The sequence below is a fragment of the Hemiscyllium ocellatum genome, chromosome 23 (assembly GCF_020745735.1).
Source record: "Hemiscyllium ocellatum isolate sHemOce1 chromosome 23, sHemOce1.pat.X.cur, whole genome shotgun sequence".
Lineage (NCBI taxonomy): Eukaryota > Metazoa > Chordata > Chondrichthyes > Orectolobiformes > Hemiscylliidae > Hemiscyllium > Hemiscyllium ocellatum.
Window position 1 is genome coordinate 37,181,697 of NC_083423.1, and position 22,446 is coordinate 37,204,142.

General features: G+C 38.7%; 1 protein-coding gene across 2 annotated transcripts in view; it reads right to left on the minus strand.

The window, feature by feature from the left end:
- gramd4a (GRAM domain containing 4a) overlaps positions 1-22,446 on the minus strand; it is a 136,164-nt gene that overhangs the window by 49,715 nt on the left and 64,003 nt on the right. For both annotated transcript variants that reach the window (XM_060843182.1, XM_060843183.1), the window contains 3 exons: positions 18,241-18,361; positions 16,695-16,753; positions 1,631-1,763 (listed from right to left, as the gene is read on the minus strand). In XM_060843182.1, the coding sequence (XP_060699165.1) occupies positions 1,631-1,763; positions 16,695-16,753; positions 18,241-18,361 (313 nt within the window). The remainder of the gene's footprint in view (positions 1-1,630; positions 1,764-16,694; positions 16,754-18,240; positions 18,362-22,446) is intronic.

Here is a 22,446-nt window from a genome sequence, read left to right on the forward strand (position 1 = left end):
CTTGTTAACTCCACTACTTGCTTTTTCAAAGTTAACAATTATCTGAACATTTTGCTACAGTTTAATTTCTTTCAATAAAGACTTTAGAGGATGACCGACATTAATTATTAAAATAGCCCTTAGATACTTAATTTGTGCAGCTGCTGTTTCACGGATCCATTCTGTAAGTATCTCATACATGGAGAAAACACCTCTCGCCAACTACAGCTCCTCTTACTGATGGAAATTACAACACATTGTAAGAAGCAGCAACTAAAATAAAAATCCTCAACAATTTAAACGATATGCTAAATGAGAGTAAGGTTTTCATTTTGGTTTTTAAAAACCGGTATTTTGTAAGTTACATACAATATTATAAAGATGTGTTGTGTTATCTGAAACATTAATCTAGACCATCATTGATTGGACATATATTCATAACTTACATTTTTTGTAAAGAACACTTCAGAAAGCAAAGTGGACTGGCTGCAACAGGAAAAATTGTTGCATTTGCAAAGAATGCAAGCTGCTCTACTGGAGTCAGAGTCTACAATACGCTCAGGGAGGGATCACATAACCTAGTTTGAGTGCAATTAAGCTAATGAATTTGAACAGCCAATTGGAGAGATAAATGTCTGCAACAATAGCCTTTGCTCTCCCTATATCGTTAACATTCTTTTTTCTGAAGCCACACTCAAAACTTTGAAGGTTGTAAACCAACTGGAATGTCGTCACCACAAGTAGAGGGCTCCTGGAGGAGGTATCTTCAATGCAACAATCCAAGAGTTCTTAAAGGAAGAGCTAGAATCTGTCACCAAATCAAAAGAATTCAGCCAGACATTCTGAAGCCAGGAAGAAACCCCAGCGGCAATAGCTTGTAGGTTCTAGTTCAAGGCAAAAAAAAAGCTGCAGTTTCTGTAATCTAAAGTAGATAAACAGACGGCTGGAAGAACACAGCAAGCCAGGCAGCAACATGAAGTGCAGAAGTCAATGTTTCAGGTTCAAGAAGGGTTATACTCAAAAGTTTGACTTATTCACCTCCTGACGCTGCCTGGCTTGCTGTGTTCTTCCAGCCTCCTGTTTGTCCACTGTGTTCTAGTGACTTCAGTTACAGAGCAACATTTGGGCAGTCGATGAATAATCCTTTTTTCCCAAATTACTTACTGGTCAAAGTACCTCTTATGATTACACTGCAGAATTTGTATATTTGCACAGTTGGACTTTTTCATAAATCGACTTTGCACCTTTGCTTTAAATAAATATTAATATGCAATAAACCAGCCTTATATTTGTTACTTAAGGATGTTGGTGGACTTGGTTTTAGTACTGAGCTACATACAGTCTAAGAGGATAAGCCAAGAAATCACTTTACCCATCTTAACTCAATGTAACAAGGATATGCAAACATCTATCAATATCTAAAAGGAATCCAAACTGAAAACAGTTGGCAAAAACAATACTGATGGAACAAAGGATTTATATCTCACAGAACATCTTCAGCTCTACCAAAATATTCAGCACCATAAAAAAAAATTGACCAGGGAATCAAGCTAAAATACTGTAGTAGAGATAACTGAAGACGACTATACTGCAACACTGGATACAATTTGTCTTTGAATACATTTTGATTTATCAAAGTTTGTTCTCCTACCGTTTAGCACTAAGTGGTTCTTCAGTTTCTACAGGATTTTCTTGTTTTTGGAATTGAAAATCTTCGATATACTCTGAAAACTTCTCGAAGAACCATTTTTGAATCTTGGAGTAGAATGTCTTACCACGTTTCTCTAGAAAATTTTGAAGTTTAAATAATTAGCAAGTACAAAACTCTTATTCCATTTAATATAGTCTCAATTAACTAAATTGGGAGATTTAAAATAAAAATTGTAATCGTTTAATGAATTTTTATGCTATTTAAAAAAGGAATTGATGAAGTGTCAATTCACAGAATCTTAGAATAATATAGTACAGGTAAGCAATTTGACCTATTCACTATATGCCACAACTTTTGAAGAGCATTCAGTTCAAAATACAAAATATCAATTTATTTCCAAGAGTCAACAAGTGAGTCTCTAAGCAATGTTCTGCCAAATCAATAAAGGTCAAGGCTGATTTGTTTTTCAACTCCTTTTACCTGCTGTAGCTTATAATCCTGGACATTCTTATCCAACAAAACTATACCCATTTCTTTCTTGAAAATTTCTATTAAATCCACAGTATTTTGGGGCAGAGGTTTCCAGATTTCTACTTCCCTTTTAGAGAAAATTTACTAGCTCATTTCATTCATCAATAGCCTAGCTTTAATTTTAGGACAAAGTCCATTTGTTCTGAATTTAATGAACAGACAAAGTGGTACATATCTAATGCAACCTTTAAGCATTTACACAATCTTGGTGAAACTACACCTAAACCTTGGAAAATCACAGCAATACAAATTTTTTTTTGCAAAAAAATTTGATTCCCCTTGGAACCCAATTATTAATCTGGTAATAATTTCACCAGAGAGTCAATGCCCCTTCACCTTCTGCAAAGGAGTCCCGACGTCTCAACCAATGGTGCAACCAGACCTCTTGGCCTAAGAATTACAGCAAGTGTTGCACAATTGTTTGGTGGTATATCATGTTATTTCTTACAAAGGAAGTAATAGCAATCATATCTTCAATACAACTTGTTAGCTCAGAGAATTTCTCAGAACAAGCCTAATGCAACATCATTTCAGAACTGGTTTCAACTTGATCATCCATACATTCATCAGAATGCAACCTTCAGCTTTCAAACCAATTCTCTCACCCAGTTCTGCCAAAACCATGTTGCTCAGATGTCAGACATGCTCTGAAGCCCACCTTCATACTTAAGGTCTCCAAATTAAAATACTGAACAAATATTCATGTTAACATTCTACTTGTCTGACAGACTGGATTTTTTCCTCATAGGGATGCACACTTAGCGACTCCACAAACTTTAAGAGGTTGGCAGAGCTAAAGACTGACAACAGTGTTCCCTTTCACCATGTTCACAGATCCATTGCCAATTCCAGGCATTTTAAAATTACATGTTTTGCATATAAGGCACTAAATAATAAGCATCCTCTTTAATATCTGAGCTTAAGGTAACCAGAGATTAATGACGAGGGATGAATTTTCTATCTTTCAACAAATATATTTACTTTTAGTCTTGAACCATGCAAAGTTCAATAGACTTCCTGGAGGCATTTGAAGAATCATGGTAAAGACTCTTCAACAAGTTGCATCTATTCGTGCTTCTTGACATTACTAGTTGAAATGTTTGAAAACAGCAGGTAAACAATCACATCAATCCACCTAGTATAATTTTGTCCTTCAAAATATCCTTCTTTCTCAGGTAAACAGCATCATGATCATAAAGTTTTATAAACTATCTAAAAATATGCCATTAACTTAAGTAAATCTTCAACTGGATCTGAATCTTTTCTGCTATGTACAACTTTAATTTGCTGGATGTCAGATATCAGAAATGGGTTTGATTTGTGCAAGACATCAGTTTCTCTGATGCATTTACCAAGGATCATGAAGAATTCTAACCAAAACTGTTTTCACAAAAAACGTCTGTATTAAACACAGAAGCACACAAATACCTTCAAAAATCCAGTCAACATTTAACATTGACAAAATATTTTACATGACATTGCTTCACAAATGGAAACAGATAGACTAAGAGGCTGCATTGAAAACTAGGCCAAATTATTAGATTTTAAGAAAAATTTTTCAAAACAAAAGTTGAGTGGTTTTAGAAATGACAGGCAGATGGGGAAGCACTTCTGCAAATTTCTGCATAAGTGGTGCTGGAGGTCAGGTGGAAAAAACAACACAAAATGTTAGAGGATATTTGAGGGAGAAACTAGTGGCAAGAGGTAGAGATTTAAAGAAAACAAAAAGTTTAAATGTAATATATTATGATGCAACAACCTGGTGCAAAATACGTTATAGGTGGCTGCATTCATCGGTACAGAATGAAAAGCTGGTGACCATATTTGAGGAGTTCATTTTGGGATTGAGACATGATTTGGAAATTAGACAATCATGTCTGGAGGGAACAACATTTGGACAGTGTTGATGCATTACTGGGATCAAAGATAGAAAATGAGTAGAATATAGGACCTAAGTTCATGCTGGGCTCACCCATCCAAGTAAATGGGGAGAATTCCATCACAGTCCTGAGTTCTATCTTGTAGATGGTGGACAGGCTTTGGATAGGTCAGAGGTGAGTTACTTGCCACTGTATTGATAACCTGACATGCTCTTGTCACCACTGTTTATGTGACAAGTCCAGTTGAGTTTCCAGTCAATGGTAATCCCCAGGGTGTTGATTGTGGGAGATTCACTGATGATAGTACCATTGAATGTCAAGGGTAGTGGTTAGATCACATGTTACTGGGATGGTCATTGCCTGGCATTTGTGTGTTGTGAATGCTGCTTGTCAGTTAATAACTCAAACATGAATGTTGTGCAGGTCTTGTTGCATTTGAATATGGACTACTTCAGTGGAGCTGAATATTATGCAATCATGGCTAATGTCCCCTCTTCTGACTTTATCATTGAGGGAAGGACACTGATGAGGTAGCTGAAGATGGTGGACTTTAGACATTACCCTGAGGAACACCTGCAGAGAAGTGCTAGAGCTGAGATAACTGAACTCCAAATACCACGACCAAGTGTCAAGTTCCTAGGAGTGAATAGTCCTGGACTTCCCACATAGATGCAACGGGGAAAAGGCACAGCAATGCCTCTTCTTCCTCAGGCAGCTAAGGAAATTTGGCATATCCATAAGGACCTACACCAACTTCCACAGATACACCACTGACAGCATACTGTTTGGATGCATAATGGCCTGGTCTAGCAACTGCTCTGCCCAGGACTATAAGAAACTACAGAAGGTGGTGTACATAGCCCAGACCATCACAGAAGCCAACCTCCCATCCATGGACTCCATTTACATTTCTCATTGCTGCGGAAGGGCTACCAACATCACTGAAGACCCATCCACTCCGGTAATACTTTTCTACAACTTCTTCTGTCAGGCAAAAAATACAGAGGTTTGAACACATGTATCAGAAGGTTCAAGAACAGCTTCTTCCCTACTGTTATTAGACTGATGAATGAACTCTAATTTCAAATAATGCTAATCTTGCCTAGCATATATCCTGTGCAGTGTAACCTGTATGTCTTACACTATCCAAGTTTTTTCTCACCCTATGATCTGCATATCCTTGCTTATTGTCATCTACCGGTACTGCTCACAAACAAAGCTTTTCACTGTACTTCAGTACACATAACAATAAATCAAATCAAATCTTCCTTTTTGCTAGGTATGACTCCAATCAACAGAAAGTTTGCCTCCAATACCCCATCGATTCCAGATTCGTTAGGGCTCTTTGATTCCACACTTGGTCAAATGTGGCCTTGATGTCAAGAGCTGTGACTCTCACATCCCCTCTGGAATCCAGCTCTTTTGTCTATGTTTGAAGCAATGTAATGAGGTTAGGAGGTGAGTGGCCCTGGTGGAATCCAAACTGGGCATCACCAAGCAGGTTGTTGCTGAGCAGGTCCTGCTTGACAGCATTGTTGATGACACTAATGATCAAGAATAGACGGATGGGGTGGTAATTGTCTGGGTTGGATTTAACCTGCTTTTTGTGTGCAGGACATACTTGGGCAATTTTTCACAATGTTGGGTAGATGTCAGTGTTGTAACCGTTCTGGAAGAATTTGGCAAGGAGAATGACAGGTTCTGAAGCACAAGTGTTCAGTATGATTGCTGGAATGTTGTCAGGGCCCTTAGCCTTTGCAGTATCCAGTGCCTCCAACCTCTTCTTGGTGTCATATGAAGTGAATTGAATTTGCTGAAGACTAGTATCTGAAATGCTGGGGACCATTGGAGGAGGCTGATAGGTATCATCCACTTGGCAGTTCTAGCTGAAGATTGCTGAGACTGCTTCAGCCTTTTGCACTGTTGTCTTGGGCTCTTTCATCATTGAGGATGGGGATATTTGTGGAGTCTCCTGCTCAGGTAAACTGTTTAATTGTGCACCACCATTTCTGACTGGATATGCAGAGCTTAGATCTGATCCATTGGTTGTAGGATCACTTAGGATACTTGTTGCTTATATTGTTTGACATGGAAGTAGCCCTGTTTGTAGCTTAGACAGGTTAACACCAAATTTGTAGATATGCCTGATGCTGTTCCTGACATGCCCTCCTGTACTCTCCATTGAACCAGGGTTGATTCCTTTACCTGATGACAATAGTTGTGTGAAGGGTATGTCAGACCACAAAGTTGCAGATTATGCTGGAGTATTATTGTGCTGTTGATTTCCCACAGCACCTCTTGGATGCCTAGTCTCGAGTTGCTAGATCTATCTGAAGTCTGTCCCATTTAGCACAGTGATAGTGCCAACAACATAGTGGAAGGTATTGTCAATGTGAAGTCCCCTCACCAAAGATGGTTTGCAAGCACTACCATGGGAGGACCAAGTTGAAGTTATAACACTGGACTACAAGCATGCGTGAGAGTGCTCAACAATCTCTGGGGCTGTGAGGTGCTGTGGGTGGCACAGTGGTTAGCACTGCTGCCTCACAGCGCCAGAGACCCGGGTTCAATTCCTGCCTCAGGCAACAGACTGTGTGGAGTTTGCACATTCTTCCCAGTGTCTGTGTGGGTTTCCCCCGGGTGCTCCGGTTTCCTCCCACAGTCCAAAGATGTGCAGGTTAGGTGAACTGGCCATGCTAAATTGCCCATAGTGTTAGGTAAATGGGTAAATGTAGGGGAATGGTCTGGGTGGGTTGCTCTTCGGAGGGTCGGTGTGGACTTGTTGGGCCGAAGGGCCTGTTTCAACACTAAGTAATCTAATCTAATCTTATAACAAAAAAAATCAGATTAAATTGCTGTAGGCCTTTTGTATCCAGACATGGACTGTGGTGGACAACTAAACAACTCATGAATAGGCTCCACAAACATTTCAATTCTCAGTGATAGTGGTACCCAGTGAATCAGCACAATAGACAGTCATCCTCAGCTTGAAATGCCCATTGGTAATTATGCCAATAATTTATTCGCATTAGATTTGACAGACCTCCCTTTAAAAGACACAGCGTAGGTCTCTCGCTTGCTCATCAGCTGATGAGACTCCCACTAATCCATCCAGTGCATCTAGTTCAGGAATTTCCATGATCTGCAGTCAGCTTGTCAAGATAACTGACTTCTTCAATACCTTCTTGGTCATACGATGTGACTATTTATTATTTCCCATCCTTAATTGCATTTGAGAACTCAGGTGCTAATGGGTCATTGTTTTAAACTGTTGCAGTCCCTGTGGTAGAGACAGAAGAGCAGTACTGTTCAGAAATGAATTGATCCAGTGACTGTGGTGCACAGTCATATATCATCCTGACAAAGAAATATGCGACCTGGATGGAAAATTGCCACCTGTGGTTTTCCCATGGGCTTGCTATCCATTTTTCCTAGGTGGCAGTCTAAGGACCCATAGTGTGTTTTTGCAGTGCATTTTGTAGATGATGTACATGGTTGCCTGTATGTCCTGGCATTGAATACAGTGAACACTACCCTGAGGAGCTCCTGCAGCTATGTCCTGTGACTGAGATGACTGACCTCCAGCAGCACAATCTTCTCTCTTTTTTTAAAGCTGTGACTCCAGTTGTGTAATGTCTTCGCCTGATTTCCACTGACATCAATTTAACTTGGATTCCTCAACCTCATTTTCAGTCAAAATCTGCCTTATAAGTTCATAAGATATAGGAACAGAATTAGGCCCTTCAGATCATTGAGTATGCTCCGCCATTCAATCATGGCTGATATGCTCCTCACCCCCATTTTCCTGCCTTCTGTTCAAATCCCTTTAATTCATTACCAATTAAAAAATCTGTCCATGTCCTCTTTAAATTTACTCACTGTCTCAGTATCCACCACATTTTGGGGTAGCGAATTCCACAATTTCACAAACGTTTGGAAGAAGTCGTTTCTCCTCAAATCTGTTTTAAATTTACAACTCCTTATCCTAAGCCTATGACCTGTCATGCTAGAATGCCTGTATGTCCTGGCATTGAATACAGTGAACGTTTAAGGTGATTTTTGAGCTGCTTAATCAATCAAGATGCTTTGTTCTGGAAAGTATTGAGCTTCTCAAGTGTTATTAGAGCTACATCCATCCAGGCAAAAGGAAATTGTCCGATTATACCTTTGACTTGTGCCTCACTCTTCAAAGCCTGCCCAACAAGAATTCCCAGCTTCTGTGCCACAGAAGCCCCACAAGAGGAAGTATCCACTCCATGTCTATTTTATCCACACCTTTTATCATCTAGAATACCTCAATTGGATCTGGCCTCATTCTAAATTCCAGAGCGCAAAAGCCTAAACTGTTCAATCTCTCTTCATACGACAAACCCCTCATCTCCGAGATCAATCTAGTGAACCTTCTCTGAACTGCCTCCAATGTCACTACATCTTTTCTCAAATAAGGGGAACAAAACTGTGCACAACACTCTAGGTGCAGTCTCACCAATACTTCCTTCCTTTACATTCTATTCCTTATTCCAAAAGCGAACATTCCATTTACTTTCTTTATTATCAGCTGTACCTGCATGCTGGTTTTCTATGATCCATCAATGGATACACCAAATCCCTCTACACTGGAGCACCCCAAAGTCTCTCCCCATTAAGATAATAGGCCATCTTCCCATTTTTTTCGAACCAAACGCATGACCTCGCACTTATCCATGTTAAACTCCATCTATCACATTTTGGCCACTCTCCTAACCTATCTATATCCATATATCATTGCAATTTATCGTCCCACCTATTTTGTATCATCTGCAAATTTGGTTATAGAGCCTTGTATCCCTGTATCAAAGTCATTAAAGAAGATTGTAAAGAGCCGAAATCCAAGGACTGAATCTTGTGGCACCCCACTAGTTACATCTTGCCATCTAGAAGAAAACATATTTATGCTGACACTCTGTCCCTATCCATCAGCCAGTCATTTATCAAGGTTAATAAATTACCCCTAATCCCATATGATCCAACCTTACGAATTAACCTTTTATGCAACACCTTATCAAACACCTCCCGGAAGTCCAGATAAATTACATCTACAGCATCCCCATTATCCACCTTGTTTGCTAAATCTTCAAAGAACTCTTAGTCAAACAAGATTTGCTCTTCATAAAACCATGTTGACTCTGATAGTGTTTTGGCTTTCCAAATGTCCTGATATTGCTTCCTTGATAATTAATTCTAATACTTTTCCAACAACAGATGTTAAATTAAGTGGTCTATAATTTCCCACATTTTGCCTCCCTCCCTTTTTGAACAAGCACGTTATATTAGACATTTTCCAATCCATTGGAACCTCTCCCACATCCAGGGGATTTTGGAATATTGTAACCAATGGATTAACTATCTCCGCTGCCACTTCCTTTAATACCCTAGGATGGAGGCCATCAGACCCAGGAGACTAGTCTGTTTTCAATCCTAATAGGTTGCTTAGTACCATTTCCCTATTGATGGTGATTGTTCTAAATTCTACTTTATCTACTGCGTCTGCCTTGATGACCATTAGGAGCTCCTGTTTAACTTCTGAAATTCAGTTCTTGTGTCTATATTCGTAACAAAACTATGATGAGTCTTACACAAACACACAGCAGCAGACAAACTGCATGGAAACTGGCTCATTGCAGGTGAGTTCACAGCAGTAGTAGCAAGTGGAGACCCTAAAGTGGTCAATTAAGGACCATTTAAAGGCCTCAATTGGCAGAGGCATTGGTAAATTAACCATGGAAATTCCTACCCAAACTTAATTTTGATGGAGGTGGGGTTCAGGTATGTCACCATCCTACCTAGTTAATTGGGCTTCTCACCTCTAACCTCACTATCTCCAGAAGCACAAGATTCTGGCCACAATTTCAACATGGATAGGTGAAGAGGAGAAATTTTGAAATCCATGTTGACGATGTAAAAACCAGTTTCCAATGTGAATGTCTGTGGAGATATTTTCAGATCGACTGTTTAGAGATGTTATCACATAGTTCTGGAGCTGCAGGGTCCTGAACCCACGCCTCTTGGTTCAGAAGTACGTATAACGACCAATGCAGCTTGTCGTTTACATAATTATTCACATCCCCATAAAATAATATATTGGATACAGTATTTTCCTCACATGTGGGCATGAAGTGTGCAATACATTCACTTGGTTAATTTTAGAAAGAGATGCTATTTTCTTTGACAATTTCACTATCCCTACAGATGTATTGCCTATCTGAAAGACATGTAGGAAATGATTCATTATCAAAAACACACAGAAGTAGGCAAAGACTAATTATCATCTACACTGATGAGATTAAGTCAGGAATTATGAATAAATATTGGCAATAAGATTTATTACGAGAAATAGAATGGTTTGAAACAATAAGGAAAATAGAAATTGAGATGCTACCAATACTTTATCAAGAATCAAACTAAGACAGAAATCACAGAAGTGTTATGGCACAGAAGGATATTTAACCAATTATGCCTACATTCACTTGTGTAATTAACATTACCTATTGTCAATCTCCTGCGTTTCCCGCCAAATAATCATCCAATAACTCTTAAATACCTTAACTAAACCTGCCTCCACCACATGACTAGACAGTGCATTCCATACCTTTACTGCTGAGTAAAAATTGTTTTCTTCACTTCACACATACTTTTTTTGTAGATCACTTTAAAGCTAATGAACAGTTTTCCCTATCCAATCATTCTAGTCCGCCCACAATTTTGAAAACCATTATCAGAACTCCTTTTAATCTTCTCTCCAAGCAGAACTGTCCCCACTGAGTCAACCTATTCTTAGGAGGCTCAAAGATTGTGGTCAGTGCCCTTGCAATTTCTACTTTTATTTTCTTCAAAATTCTTGGATGCATCTCAATCTGTCCCAGTGCCAGGAAAATCAAAAATGACAAACCTATGTTTTTGGCCATATAGAATATGGTATTCCAACATCTACACACAGAAAGGAATACATGTCTCCCTAAAAATATGAAATATTCTCTGTAAACAATATTCAACTTTTGTTTAAATTTCAAAACAAAAAGCATAAAAGACTACAGATCGCATCTGTCTCAGCAGTAAACATTAGTTTAAATAGGAATCATTATCTAAATAAAGTAAATAGAACTATTTCACTAGCAGGTTTGCAATTCAATTAGATAAACTTAAGAACCTTAAAATCTTATCTGAACATAAATGTACACACACCTTACACTTAGTGAGATATGTTGCATGCTAAGTAATGTTGTACATGCTGAGACTAGGGTACTGAGTGAATAGCATGCAGAGTGAGAATTCTTGGAAAAAACTTAACTGCAAATCCAAGCTTTTCAAAGTGGTTGGGGTGGTCAATTAAAAAAATACTCAGACAGAGGAGACCATTTTAGTGTTACATTATTTGTGAAGTATACATTTTTCTAGATAAGTTACAAACCTTAATTTGAGACTTTAGTTAGCAGGCTGAAAGGGGAAAATGACAGAAAAGTTTTCAAAAAATACTTCGAGCTATTTGATTAGAATACTGCCTTTATTAGTTTGATATAATTTACTTCAAATGTATCCACCCAACTGCCTTGGGCTACAATCTATTTTGCAATTAATACCCATCTGGAAGATCTACAATTAATAACAAAACCCATGAAAGATTTGTAACTTTTGTAAGTTCTTGATAGCATTCTCATCAGTATTTCTTTAGCTACTAGTGCATTCACTACATTTTCAGTTACAATGTACTCATGCTTATTTGAATCAATCAACAATGCATGATAAGGGAACTGTGAGGTCACTATGTGATAAAAATGGGACTGTGAGGAAGCACATGCAAATACAGGATTTATATTAGATTAGATTAGATTCCCTACAGTGTGGAAACAGGCTCTTCAGCCCAACAAGTCCACACTGACCCTCCGAAGAGTAACCCACCCAAACCCATTCCTCTACATTTACACCTGACTAATCTGCACACTACAGGCAATTTAGCTTGGCCAATTCACCTGACCTGCACATCTTTGATTGCGGGAGGAAACTGGAGCATCCGGAGGAAACGCATGCAGACACAGGGAGAATGTGCAAACTCCACACAGACGGTCACCAGAGATTGGAATTGAACTTGGCTCCCAGGCACTGCGAGGCAGTACTACTAACCATGGAGCCACCATGCAACCCTGAAACTGAAATCTTGATTATGAAGTGCCCACACAGCTTACACATTTATACTTTAAGAGACATAACTCATTGACTCATCGGTCAGTCAATGTTTTTAAAATTCATTACTTCAATGTGAAACCATGATTTAATTTAGGAGACCATAAGACGTAGGGAGCAAAAGTACACGATTCAGCTCATGAAGCTTGCTCTCCCATCCGGGGAGATCATGGTTGATTTGAGACCTGTCAACCCCACTTTCCTGCCTTTTATCTACCATCCCTGACTCCCTGACCGATTAAAATTCTGTCTATTATTGCTTTGAATATAATGATCCAGCCTCCACAGCCCTCTATGGTAAAAAAATTCCAGATTCATTATCCTGTGAAAGAAGAGATTCCTCTTCATCTCATATTGAAAGATGGTATTTTGTGATTAACTGTCACAATTTTTGTCTGTAAAAGTCTCAACTGACATTTAAATTGAAGATACTTAAACACGAAGAAAGCTGGGTAACTGTTTGAAGAGGGATAAAACAGTCAGTGCAGAGATCCCCTGCGGTTGTTCTCCTGAAAAACATGTCTTTAATTTTGGATACTGTTAGGGGGGGGGAAAGAGGAGGAGAGGAGACGGGACGGGACGGGACTTACCTGGGTGTGTAATGGGGTGCAGGTCTCTGGTACAGTCTGTTTGTCTTGCACAGAAGGGATAGAGGGAAAGGAGGACAGTATTAGTCATTGAGGACTCAATAGTTAGAGGCTCAGATAGAAGGCTTGTTGGGAACAAACGAGACTCACAGTTGGTGTGTTGACCCCCAGGTGCCAGGGTCCATGCTGTCTCGGATTGTGCCTTTGGGGTCCTGAAGGTATAGGGTGACCAGCCCCTAGTCATGGTCCACATAGATACTAATGACATAGGTAGAAAGAGGGACAGGGATGTAAGGTAGGATTTCTGGGAGCTAGGGTAGAAGCTGAGAGCTAGTAATAACAGATTTGTTATCTCTAGTTTGTTACCCATGCCACATGATAGCGAGGCAAGGAACAGGGACAGATATCACCTAAAAATGTGGCTGCAGGGATGATGCAGGGGGAAGGTTTCAGGAACATGGATAATCGATGCTCATTCTAGGGAAGGTGGGACCTCTCCAAACAGGATGGTCTTCACTTGAACCAGGGTGGTACTAATATCCTGGGGAGGAGGGAGGGAGTTTGCTGGTGGTTTTCGGATGGGTTGAAACTAGCTCAGCAGGGGGATGGGAACCTGAAGTGTAGTTCCAATGCATAGGAGGATGAAAGTAGGGAGGACATGGACAGGATTTCATGGTCACAGGAGTGTGCTGGCAGACAGCAAGCTGGTTTGAAGTGTGTCTACTTCAATGCCAGAAGTATCTGAAATAAGGTAGGTGAGCTTGCAGCATGGGTAGGTACCTGGGACTTCAATGTTGTGGTAATTTGGTTACATTTAGTTAAACGATGGAAAGGGATAGGTACATGCCACAGGACAAGAGTTATAGATAGACAGTGGGTGCAATTAAAGTCCAATTAGTCAAAACTTAGGATGGGGTATCAAAATGCGAAGAATGTGTACAAATCGAAATGTGGAGTTGGTTTAAGGAACAGATATTGCGTGTCCTTGATAGGTATGTCCCTGTCAGGCAACGACGAAGTGATAAGGTAAGGGAACCGTGGTTTACTAAAGAAATTCCGCTTGTTAAACGGAAGAAGGAAGTTTGTTGATAAGACGAGATGGTTCAGATGAAGCGATGGAAAGTTACAGATTACCTACGAAGAATTTACAGAGAGAGTTAAGAAGAGCAAAGAGAGGACATGAGCAGTCTTTAGCAGATAGAATAAAGGAGAACCCTAAAGCTTTCTATAAGTATGTGAAGAATAAAAGGATGACTAGCGTAAGAATATGGCCAGCCAAAGACAGAAATGGGAAATTGTGTGTGGACATTGTGGAGATCGAAGAGGTGCTAAACGAATGTTTCTCATCTGTTTTCATTCAGGAAAAAGAGAATATTTTACAGGAGAAGAAAGAGATACGAGATATTAGACTAGAAAGGATCGAGGTTAGTAAAGAAGAGGGGTTATCAATTCTAGAAGGAGTGAAAGTAGACAAGTCCCCTGGGCCGATTGGAATTTATCAGAGGATTCTCTGAGAAGCTAGGGAGGTAGTGTTGGAGCCTTTGGTTTTGATCTTTGAGTCATCATTGTCAACAGGTTTAGTACCGCAGGACTGGAAGATTGCAAATGTTGCGCCTTTGTTGAAGAAGGGCAGTTGGGATGACCCAGGTAAGTATAAACCCATGAACCTTAAGTTTATTGTAGGAAAACGTTTGGAAAGGATTATGAGATAGGATTTATAATCAGCTAGCAAGCAACAATTTGATTGCAGATAGTCAACATTGTTTGTCAAGGGCAGGTCATGTCTCTCAAACCTCATCGAGCTTTTTGAGAAGGTGACCAAGCATGTGGATGGGGGTAGGACAGTTGACGTGATGTACATGGACTTTAGCAAAGCCTTTGATAAGGTTCCACATGGTAGGCTGTTGGAGAAAATGCAAAGGCATGGGATTGAGGATGATTTAGCAGTGTGGATTAGTTGGCTTTCTGCAAGTAGGCGGCGAATGATGGTTGTTGGAAAGTATTTGACCTGGAGTTCAGTTACGAGTGGTGTGCCACAAGGATCTGTTTTGGAACCACTGTTGTTTGTCATTTTTATAAATGATTTGGATGCAGGCATAGATGACACTGAAGTCGGTGGAGTGGTGGACAGTGTGGAAGAATGTTGCAGGTTGCAGGGAGACTTGGATAAAGTGCAGAATTGGGCTGTGAGGTGGCAAATGGAGTTCAATGCAGATAAATGTGAGATGATTCACTTTGGGGAAATAACTGGAAGGCAGAATACTGGGTCAATGGAAAGATTCTTGGTAGTGTGGATGTGCAGAGGGATCTTGGGAGTCCATGTACATAGATCCCTGAAAGTTGCTGCCCAGATGATAGTGCTATTAAGAAGGCACACGGTATGTTAGGTTTTATTGGTAGGAGAATTGAGTTCTGGTGCTGTAATGTCGTGGTGCAACTATACAAAACACTAGTTTTGAATATTGTGTACAGTTCTGGTCGTCTAATTACAGGAAAGATGTGGGAGCATTGGGAAAGGTGCAGAGGAGATTTATCAGGATGTTGCCTGGTCTGGAAGAAAGGTCTTATGAGGAAAGACCGAGAGACTTGGGTATGTTCTCATTAGAAAGAAGACAGCTAAGAGGGGATTTGATCGAGACATACAAGATGATTAGAGGATTAGGTAGGGTAGACAATGAGAGTCTTTTTCCTAGACAATGATGACGTCAGCTTGTACGAGGGGTCATAGCTACAAATTGAGGGGTGATAGATTTAAGACAGACGTCAGAGGCAGGCTCTTTATTCACAGAGTGGTAAGGGCGTAAAATACCCTGCCTGCCAATGTAGTTAATTCAGCACATTAGGGAAATTTAAACAATCCTTGGATTAGCACATGGATGATGAAGGATAGTCTTGGGGGATGGGCTTAGATTAGTTCACAGCTCGGCGCAACATCGAGGGCTGAAGGGCCTGTTCTACACTGTATTGTTCTATATTAACAGATTTAAGAGAAAAATGTGCTGTCGGAGTTAATTTTTAAAACTTTTTAATTGACCAAATGCAATGCTGTATTTGTGAAATCATTCATTTCTAATGTTTATTGAACTTTTGTTCTGTGATGGAAAAGGTAACGGACATTGATTTTGTAGAATAAAACGTTTTTAAAAATTTCTGTACAGCCAAAATCAGCATCAAGGACTTTTCATTATTGCTCATGAGAGGAGAGTAATACCCCTGTACGTTGTCCAAGAATGCACTCCAGAATCATAGAATGCATACAGTACAGATAGAAGCCATTCAGCCAATTGAGTCTGCACTGACCCTCCAAACAGCATCATGCACAGATTCATCCACCATACCCTATCCCCATAACCCTGCTAATCCATCTATCCTGCATATTTCTGGACACTACAGGATAATTTAGCATGGTCAACCCACCTAACTTGCACATCTTTGGATTCTAGCTTAAATTTAAGGAAGATTATCCCTAAATGCACCCTTGCAATATTTTTCCACTTAGTATACAGCTACTCAGTAGCAACAGAACAAGATAGTGCCAAACAGTGGGCAGTTTTATAAAAAAGGGGCATACTCCAATTGTGAATTCAGTGAAAATTGCTCAAACATTTGCTCATTTCATATGCAAAATTTATAGCCAAAAAAGTTTTGAACCCAATCAGAATAAAAAGACCAGTATCTACCCACAACACCAATACTGTGGAAATTCCACTTGGAGCACTCACTTTACATTAAAAATTGTTAAATGTTAAGAATGCACTAAATGAAGTCCTTTAATATTGCTTTAATGTGCAAGATTTACTCCTTGTGCTTAACATTTAAGTGATCTCAGAAATCACCAGTGTAAATTACCTGTTCCATTGACTGAAGTCTGAACTTTCAAAGACTGCTGACTTGAAGAGTCTTCACCTCTTTTAAAGAAAAGACGAGAACACAAGAAAATGCTGACATATATTTCACAAATTAGACAACTAAATACTATAGAATATCTAAAATTGTAATTATTTTAACAGCTCAAATTTATTTAATTCAAATTTTCATAGCCTGCTTAAAAGCAAATCATCAGCAAGGATTGTTCATCGATATCAAGTCAAAGAGTGTGGTGCTGGAAAGAAAAAAAAACAGCCAGTCAGGCAACATCCAAGGAGCAAGAGAGTCTGATGAAGGTGAAGACTGATGAAGAGTTTATGCTCAAAACGGTGACTCTCCTGCTCCTCGGGAATGCTGCCTGATTGGCTGTGCTTTTCCAGCACCATACTCTTTGACTCTGATCTCCAGCATCTGCAGTCCTCACTTTCTCCACATTCATTGAAATACCAAACACCTGAGTGAATGTGAAAACAAAAAATGCTGGCAATCACAATCGATCAGGCAGCATCCATGGAGTGAAAGCATGTTAAACATCTCTAATGAAGGGTTATCTAGACTTGAAACATTAGCTTGCTTTCTTTTCACGGATGCTGCCTGACCTGCTATGATCTTCAGCATTTTTTGCTTTCAATACAAATTCCAGCATCAGTAGTAATTTGCTCCTACTTCAGTACATATGTCTTGCCTGATAGGTCATTGGTGTACAAGGAATGAAATATACTTCTTGATTATTCCAGAAAGGTCTTCATATGAATTAGCACAATACCAACTAAAAACAGAGAATTTTCTTAAGGAATTTCAACTTGCAGCATGGCGCGAGCCAGGTTTACTATTTCTCTGCAGTTAAATATTCACATGTCATGGAGCTGTACTTCTAGCACGAAGAACAAATGTTTCAATGACAAAACCAGAACCATTCAATAAATGATGCAGCAATGTTGATCCCATTTTCAAATAAATGTAAGAGGTTGTTGTGGGATACAGTCCACGTTAGCAGTGGTTGCACTAAAATTATCAGTGAAAACAAAACTGTGCCACAAATTTCATTACGTTATTACAAAAAGGATTTAGATACACAGGCATTTTTCTTCCATGACAATGGATATTAGCCATCTTCTATTTAAGAAAAGTTATTTCTGCAAATTATCAAATAAAAAATGTCTGCAAGATGAAATAGTATATCACTATAGTGAATTAAAGGATTATTTCACTCTATGACTTTATAATTCATTTATACTGTATGACTTGAATAGCATGTGCTTTAAGTACAGCTGAAATTTGCATTTAAACATATCAGTATCACGCAATATTTCAGAGATAAGGTTCATGCGACTTTTAATTCTTGAATTAAAGAGTAATAAGTCAACTCCAGAATTACTAGCTACCAACACCTCTCACATCACACCCCTCATTTACATTAGAGGGCTACTAACCATCTGAAGTATCTAATATTTTTAAGTAAATTTGATATATTCTTCAGGCATCACCTGCAACAATGTAACCTTGATTAGCTCTGTACCAATTTTACCTGGTTTTGATCACATCAGAGATTTTCTGTTCCAGCTCTATTCGCTTCAATTTCTCCTTTTCTAGTTCTTGCTTAAGAGTTTCTGCATTTGTCTCTTCCCTAAGCTTCCTCAATTCCTCTTCTGTTTAGAAAAGAAATAAAAGAGTATGCATTAACAACACTAAATTGGTTGCAATAATCATAACACATTACTAGGAAGTAGCATATGATATTTATTGCACAGTACATAACTAACTACATACTCGCAAAGTTGACTTCATTATTGTAAGCCTTAGAATCCAGTTACAATTAAATTTTTTCAAAAATTTGTTCAGTTGATTTATGTTGTATGCCTGTGGCCAGTTTCATGTTTTGGACACATTTATTACAATCTGCTATTCATAAAACTTTGCCAAAATTGTAGAAAAATTCTTCCCAAAAGGACAAAGAAACAGAATTGCTTTCATGCAACTTCTTGCTACATCTCTCTCACCATTTCAAAAAGTTACTCATGCAAATTAATTTGAAATGCAATGATCCATGTAGATAAATTGAATAGCCATTCTGTGCAGAACAAAATTCCACAAAACACAATGAGATGGAAGACTGTGTGATTTGACTTTTGCTGACGTTGGTTAAGGAGGTTATTTTTGGTTAGTATACCAGTAAAATGTCTGACTTTTCTTAAAATAGTACCAGGACTGTTTCTTTAAACATCCACCACCCAAAAAGGGAAATGGAGCCTCAGCTAAAAGAATAATTCAAAACAATAGTATTGTTGGCAATGCAGCACGTTCATACTGCTACACCAGATAGACAATAAATCAAACTCTTGAATGTGTATCACGTTAAACATGAGATAGCTTTCTAACGTTTCATATTAAACACCTCTGACAAAAAAAAATCTGTCAGATGTTTAACTATCTCTGGTACTACCGACAGGCATGCACTACATTGTGAAGCACTATTAAGTAGCAGAGTAATCTGTCAATTTTTCCCATAGGCAAATTATCATGCTATATAACGTATCAAAATGCAATGCCTTGAAATTTAAAGCCAATGGCACTTTATACGTATCAAATGGTTCAATTATGTCCTTGAAACTTCAATGAAAAGTAATACATCCACAGCAATTTAACCTGACTTTTAGCAATGGGAAAAAATGCAGCCAATTTGTGCACAGCAAACACCCACAAAATGTGATAATGATTGAATGAATTGTTTTATTGATGCCAATTTAGAAATATTGATCGGAACACATTAGGCATAACATCTTGACTCTTCAAACAACGTCAAGGCATCTTCTCATCTGAAAACACAAATGATATGGCACTACAGTGTGTCCTAGATTTTTGTGTTCCTGTGTGGAACTTGAATCCACAAACCTCTGATTCAAAGATGAGAAACTCCCAGCTAAACCACATCTGTGGTGCTATGGTACTGTAGCCTCCTTCTTAGTAGAACACTGGTGGGCTGAAGTCACTGCATTTTTAGTTATTTACTGAACAAGTAATGTCATTCAAGCATTATTATTTTTTCTAGAGATTAATATAAAATAGCATTCAACTAGGTATATCACAATTTAAGCATTTAATGTCATCTTTTTTAAACAAACATGAAGTTGAAAGAAACTGTACTATTATGTTTGAAGTCTGGTCAAAGAGGCTAACCTTCCCTTTAACACAAATTCCTGATCAAGGCAAGCAAATCACTTCCTATGGTGACCCTTGTTAGCCACAAAATTGTGCAGGACAGTAATGCACATTAACATTCAGCCCCTGTCCATCTGAATGTTATAGAATCTTTATCGTCATGTTCTTTAGATGCTATATTTAGTTCATATTTTACTCCTGCTTGACAGTGTGACCCACCATAAAACATCTTTACCTCCCTCTCTTTGTTTTCTAAATGTACTTGTCCTTCCATAATCACTTTTTCACTTTCTCAACACTGAAATTTCCCATGTAAGATTTTCCAGTTTGTTCATATCTATGCCAATGTTATGCCAAACAAAGTTTGACATGCATTTTTCTAATGTATTGCACTGCATCAAAAGTTCAAACAGTAATTATTTCTACATTGGGAATCCAAACTACAAACTGGATAAGTATCTCAAAGTTGTATTCTCTATGCAAGTTTTCAAGAAACTTTCCAAGAAAGTTAACTCAGTTTCTCTCCCCACAGATGCTGCTATTCCTGTTGAACTTCTCCAGTACTTTGTTTTTACTTCAGAACTCCATCATCTGCAGTATTTGGCTTTTACATTCATTTCCAGACGTTTCTTAACCCTACTAGGTAACATTTTCACTGGGCCTCAGGCAAAGCAATGCTGAAAATTCCTGCTTTCTATTTATATGTTCAGGTTTCTTTGGGTTGGTGATGTCATTTCCTGTGGTGAAGTCATTTCCAATTCCTTTTCTCAGGGGGTGGTAGATGGGGTCTAACTCGATATGTTTGTTGATAGAGTTCTGGTTGGAACGCCATGCTTCTAGGAATTCTCGTGTGTGTCTTTGTTTGACTTGTCCTAGGATGGATGTGTTGTCCCAGTTGAAATGGTGTCCTTCCTCCACCATTTGTGAGGATACTCGTGAGAGAGGGTCATGTCTTTTTGTGGCTAGTTGGTGTTCATGTATCCTGGTGGCTAGTTTTCTGCCTGTTTGTCCAATGTAGTCCAAAACACTACATATAAATAGAAAGCAGGAACTTTCAGCATTGCTTCACCTGAGCCCCACTGAAGATGTTACCTAGTAGGGTAACGAAACGTCTGGAAATGAACCTGGCAGCTCAGTGAGCAAATCTACAACCAAAACCTCAACCTGAGCTACAAATCTTCTCAAAACTCACATTTGGCTTTTAATTTAAGAAAAGTCCTCAATTTGTACAGTGGCTGTAGTTTCTTACACAGTTGGATAATAAATTGTTACCATGAGGACAGTAAGCAGACTGCAAATAAATATTGCACAAGGAACTGCACATATTAGTTCTGCTCACATCCTTGGGACATCTCAAAGTGGTTCACAATTTATGAAATATTTCAGAATCAATGCATTACTGCTGAAGCTCAGTCACTACGGTTATGTCAGCAAACGTTGGCTGCCACATGCTCATTGCAATACCTACAAAAGGAAGAAGTGAGATACTCTGTAAATGGTTAACCTGGTTTACTTTAGAATTTTTGGTTTGAAAAAGAAATACCAGCCATGGTCAGCATAGACAAGATGGGCTGAATGGCCCCCTTCTGTGCTTCATTTCTACAGCTCTACAACAGAAAAACTGATACTCTTTACGGAAGACTGAAGCATGTTTCAATACATCCAAGCAGTGGGGATCTCAGCTTAACACCTCAACCAGAAGACAGCATTTCCACAGTTAACAATATCATAAATGTAATCCCTAATTAAATAAAAATGGGTAGCTCATCCTGTTACATCAAAGTTTAGTTTATGACAAACTTAATTTCTTCTTGAGCTATTGCACCTAATCATTGCACTATATATTTATTACTTGCAATAAATGTTGTTGGCCTTATATTACAGGTAAGGTTATTTGATAACATCAGTCATATGTTACATGATAAGCATACAAGTGGTCAACAAAAATGTCACCAGAAGCTTAATGAGCTATTATTTGGGCAAAACTTTGAGTTTAAGACATCATTGTCCATCATGACAAAAATGTTGGCAAAAAGACATGCCAACCAAAGTCAATTAACTAAATATTCCACTTAATTTTTATATTCTTTAGCTATGAAACCAAAGACAGAACTTCGGAAAGAAGTTAAATTTAGTTCTGAGAAAATAGTATTCAGTTATAGTAAGCATCACCCTTGGCTCAGTGCTGGAATTCTCACCTCTGAAAAGTTTGCAAATCCAAGTTTGCATCTCATATTGAGGACAAAGAATCTGCTTGGGGATAATTTGCGCAAGTGGGCAAAAACTTGACAGACGACATTTAATGAAGGAAAGTATAAGGTGGGAAGAATCAAAAGTAAATTATTAAAATGAAGACAGACTCCAAAACAATAGTGCAGTGTCGAGGGATCCAAGTGTTCTTGTGCATGAAACAAAATGTTAGCACATATGTGCACCAAGTAATTAAGGTAGCAATTGGAACTTTGGCCTTTATTGCTAGGGAGTTGGGAGTTTAAAAGCAGCGAAATTTAGTTACAACTGAATACGTTGTTGTTGCTGAGGTTGCACCTGGAGTACTGTGTACAGTTTTGATCCA